Source organism: Sinocyclocheilus rhinocerous, unplaced genomic scaffold (assembly GCF_001515625.1).
Source record: "Sinocyclocheilus rhinocerous isolate Xijiao unplaced genomic scaffold, SAMN03320098_v1.1 scaffold1272, whole genome shotgun sequence".
Classification (NCBI taxonomy): domain Eukaryota; kingdom Metazoa; phylum Chordata; class Actinopteri; order Cypriniformes; family Cyprinidae; genus Sinocyclocheilus; species Sinocyclocheilus rhinocerous.
In genome coordinates this window covers 85,016-89,862 of record NW_015623071.1, presented here as the reverse complement: position 1 = coordinate 89,862, position 4,847 = coordinate 85,016, and the positions used below count along the sequence as shown (strand labels likewise).

General features: G+C 46.5%; 1 protein-coding gene across 2 annotated transcripts in view; it reads left to right on the top strand.

The window, feature by feature from the left end:
* The first annotated feature begins 2,564 nt into the window (after positions 1-2,564).
* Positions 2,565-4,847, top strand: part of LOC107751619 (uncharacterized) — a 5,483-nt gene continuing 3,200 nt past the window's right edge. The window contains exons 1-4 of one of the 2 annotated variants that reach the window (XM_016568438.1): positions 2,565-3,114; positions 3,242-3,355; positions 3,460-3,573; positions 4,518-4,709. In XM_016568438.1, coding sequence (XP_016423924.1) covers positions 2,934-3,114; positions 3,242-3,355; positions 3,460-3,573; positions 4,518-4,709 — 601 coding nt within the window. In that variant the 5' untranslated portion in view covers positions 2,565-2,933. Of the gene's footprint in view, positions 3,115-3,241; positions 3,356-3,456; positions 3,574-4,517; positions 4,710-4,847 lie in introns of both variants that reach the window. The other variant, XM_016567702.1, reaches the window with a different exon arrangement.

Below are 4,847 nucleotides of genomic sequence, written 5' to 3'. Positions count from 1 at the left end.
GACAAGGAGGCTATTTATGAACTTTCTGTCTGTCGAGTCACGGCCAAGGAGGCTGTTTATGAACTCTTTGTCTGTCCAGTCACGGCCAAGGAGGCCATCTGTGAACTCTCTGCCTGTCAAGTCATGGCCAAGGAGGCTGTTTATGAACTCTCTGTCTGTCCAGCCACGGCCAAGGAGGCCGTTTGTGAACTCTCTGACTGTCCTGTCACGGTCAGGATGACGTCTCAGAAATCTCTCCCAGCTCTGCTTTGGTTAAGAAGCCCGGTTATGAACCTGTTGTCCCACCCAACCTCCCTCTCCCTCCTCCTCTTCCTTTCATGTTCTTCATTCTGTCTCCGCTGTTTTCTGTCTGTCCCTCAGGTCATCCTTCGAGGGTGGTTAGCGGTCAGGATTCGCCTCGGGACAGTCAGCCTCCAGCTGCACCAGAGTTGGAGGATCCCAGATCTCCATCTCCGGCCTTCGAGACCTGGACTCCACTTTGGTCCGTCGACCCGTTGGTGTCACCTTGGCTCAAAGCTCCGTCGTCTCCACTGTGGTCTCAGGAATTCGCTTCGGGACAGCCAGCCTCCAGCTCACCAGAGTTGGAGGATCCCAGATCTCCATCTCTGGCCTTCCGAGACCTGGACTCCACTTTGGTCCGTCGACCCGTTGGTGTCACCTTGGCTCAAAGCTCCGTCGTCTCCACTGTGGTCCGTCAGTCCACTGACTCCGCCGGGCGTCCTCGTTCCTCCGGCTCCACCTTGGTCATTCATCGACCCGCCTTCGCCTCAGGACTACACTCCTCTGGCTTCGCCTTGTCCCTCCGGCTCCGTTGGGCTCCTCTCTCCCTCCGGCTCCGCCTTGGTCCTCGGTTGCTCCGGCTCCACCGCGGCCTTCCGGATCCCCACCTGTGCCTCGGTCGCCAGAGCCGTCGGCTCCACCATGGCCCGCCAATCCCTCAGTGTCACCCCGGCTCTTCGGCTCTCCGTCTCCGCCTTGGGCTCCCCTTCCACCGGCTCCGTCTCCGTCAGTCAGACCCCTGATACCTCCAGTGTCACCCCCTTCATGGTTCCTCCCTCCCGTCAACTCCACCATGGACTGATAGTGGAGCGTCTGGAAGCCGCTCCTTAAGGGGGGGCTCTGTCACGATCACTAGCTGGAGTGCCCGTGAGCTTCACTAGAGGGCACTCCATCCCAGACTTCTACCACTCCATCAAATACTTCATTTCCCATAATCCTTTGCCCAGACTCATCAACAACTCATTTACCCTGTCTGCTCACCCTATATAAGTCTGGTTTAGTTTATCATTCTTTGCAAAGTCTTGTAAGTGTTACACTGCATCTCTGAGCGTTTCTCCTGTTTATATGTGTCTTGGTTTTTGGACTCTTAGCCTGCGTTCTGAATTACCCTTTTGCCTGTGTTCTCTGCCTTGTTGTTTAGTCGGACTGATTGCCTGTGTGTTGACCCTTGCCTGCTTCGATTCTGGACTTTCCTAATAAACACTGCATTTGGATCCTCTCTGAGAGCAGTTCCGTAACAATAACTGAGATGACTCCCCATTTAATAAGTGGTGATATTAAACTCCCCATTTAAGTAAAAAAGAAAAGATGTATATATTACGCGCATAGAGGGGGTGTATATTAAATTAATCTTTAAGGTTGAGAGCATCTTCACAAGATTTGAATCCTTTTTCACCAAACATTTTAATGCATGGAAGCATCTTAAAGCTTGAGAGGATTACTACGGCAGATGCTTAGTAATTATTTTGACACCCATGGCCAGTCATTGATTGACTAGTGTGGCATCAGGACATCTAACATGTGAGTAACACAGCACACTGCATCAACAACAAATCAGTGTTCCAATACTTAAAAAATCTCAAATGTAAACTCACTGAATGCAGCTGAGAAAAGCTGTTGTTATTTGATTGTGTCTCTGGGAACACATCCATCCTGTGACTGCTCCGTTATTTATCAAACATTCATAAGGCATTCTACAGGAAGACAGACCATAGATGGGCAAACAAAACAAAAGAGGAAGTGCCAGCACTGAATGCATCATTTCTGGACTTGTTAGAATAAATACTGATATATATAAATCTTGACACTGTTACCAAGGTTTCAGTGCTATGCAGTGAGGAAACCTCCCAATAGCATCCTTCTTACACTTCCCACGCAGTCTAACAGGCTCTCTGCATTGAGATTGAAACCCACTGTGCTCATCCAAGTGAACAGAATTCATTCAACCATACTGGTGTTAGGTCCACGTGCCATCTATAAACACCATCTGCTGCAACACACTCCGTTGATACACACACGTTTATTATGCTTTGGGGTGCACAAGAAATCAAGACGCATTATAAGTCAACATCTTGATTTGACTATATAAATATATAATATGCTGTGTGCCTGCAGATTGTGGCTCTGTTTTCCCTCTCTCTGCAGATATGGGACAGAGGCTCACATGCACACAGCCACATGCCCTGATTCACCCTCGACTGTCCCGAGAGAGAGAGAGCGTGCACGAGTTACTGGAGAGATGAGATCAGGGATTTAAGAGTGCACAAAATAACATCCACACCTGCACTTCATGTTATGTAAGAGCCTTGACTGCCTCACTGTATGCTGTAGGATAACAGCAGCAGTGAGCGGACAGGCAGAGCAGATGCTGTGTACATACACAGGGAAGCCTACGCTTAATACAGCAGGAGAAACAGAGAAGAATCTGACATTTTTAGGAGCTATGGGCATAAGCTTGGATGCACTAAGCTTGGATGAGCCTGGATATTCACAGACACCTCAAGGAAAAGGAGCTATTTGCAAGATTCCTTCTTGTGGCACTATGAATGGATTATAATCAGCAATGTTTAACTTGCTACGCGGAGTATTGTGATCACCTCAGGACAAATCTGCTGTTTTGATCCTTGTCCTGCGGCCCCTGGGGGCCTGTGATCATGACATCAGCGTGGTCCTTGATGTGGGTTCTGTGTGGACTGATGGTGTGGTTTCCCCACACTCACGCAGCCTCAGTGAGCCCCAATCTGCTCATGACCACCTCTGATCCAACCACTGACGAACAACCAATCAATCAAGAGCATCCGACTGAACCTACAGATCCACCCAGCAACAACACAGGTGAGAACAACTGAGATAGACAGACAGACAGACAGACAGACAGACAGACAGATAGATAGATAGATAGATAGATAGATAGAACTTGTTTTGTGTGTACTGATTATGTGATTTCCTCATATTCACGCAGCCTCCGTGAGCCACAATCTGCTCATGCCAACCTCTGATTCAACGACTGACGAGCAACCAATCAATTCAGAACATCCGACTGAACCTACAGATTTATTCAGCTACAATGATACAGGTAAGGTGTGAGGTTTTATGTATATCTTGTATATCTACATTCTATGGATTATTAATATGTATGAAAATTAAATAAAAAAACATGGTTTCTCCACATTCAAGCAGCCTTAGTGAGTTCCATTCTGCTCATGACCACTTCTGATGCAACAACTGAAGCACAATCAACCACTCCAAAACTTCAGAATGACTCTACAGATCTGCCCAGCAGCAACAACACAGGTGCAAACAACTAAAGACACTGCAGCAGACACACGGACAGACAGATAGACAAAAAAGACAGACAGACAGACAGACAGACAGGCAGAGACAAACAGACAGACAGAGACAAACAGACAGACAGACAGAGACAAACAGACAGACAGACAGACAGATAGATAGATAGACAAAAAGAGAGACAGACAGACGACAGACAGACAGACAGACAGACAGAGAGCTCAGCCTCCGTGAGCAGATGTCCTGATAGACAGACAAATATAGAGAGATAGAGAGATGGACAGACAGACAGACAGACACTTTTAGCACTTCATATATACAATTTCTTCTCACCTGTGTGCAAAAACGTCTGACATGTCAGCTGATGGCCTAAGTGCACTTTCACAGGTACTTGATAATAGGAGAACTGTGTGGAATTAATCAATATTTGATAAAGGTCCTTATCTTTATTTAATCAGTTGATATTCCAAAAGCAGGGCGGAACGGGGGGGATTTGATAGTTAGCTTGGATGGGCAAGAAGCTGGATAGGGAAGACAGTCACTGATATGCTGGCACAGATACAAAGCAACATATACTCTCAGAGCATTATGCAAATAGAAGACAGACATGTACACATTAATGAAAATTCCCTGTGGTTCACCACCGGATACAAAGATGCGTGAGATGTCTCACTGCAAAGGAAACAGATGTCTGCGGTGGTGACAGCAAGATGCATGCGGCAATAAAAAATCTATAACATATGCAAAAAATGTTGGAACTGGAATGATACAGTAGCAATAATTTCCTCAGAGGGCCTCATGATGATGCATTTATTGGATTTAAAAGCTTACTGAATAAATTCAGCCATGTGTCATGAGTCAATGTACTATTTAATCACAGTTTAACACATAAAATATTCAAAGCCTGATTGTATTTATCTACACTTATGTGTGTCCATGTGTTCCTCCAGGACTTGCGTGTATTTCTGTGCTTCCCCCACGACGGGGATCATACTACGTGGAGCATGGCACAGGGGTGTCTGTGGGCTCCATGCTTGTGTTCTGGTGTAAGGAGGGCTACCAGCTGGTTGGCCATGAGAAAATCACATGCATCCTACATGCAGGCGTCCCTCGATGGAGCAGCTACCTGCCAGTCTGTGAGAGTAGGGCAGACATTTTATCATCTTTTATTCAAAGAAATCATCCTAATTATCCTAATATGTGACCCTGGACCACAAAACCAGTCTTAAGTCGCTGGGGTATATTTGTAGCAAAAATACATTGTATGGGTCAAAATTATA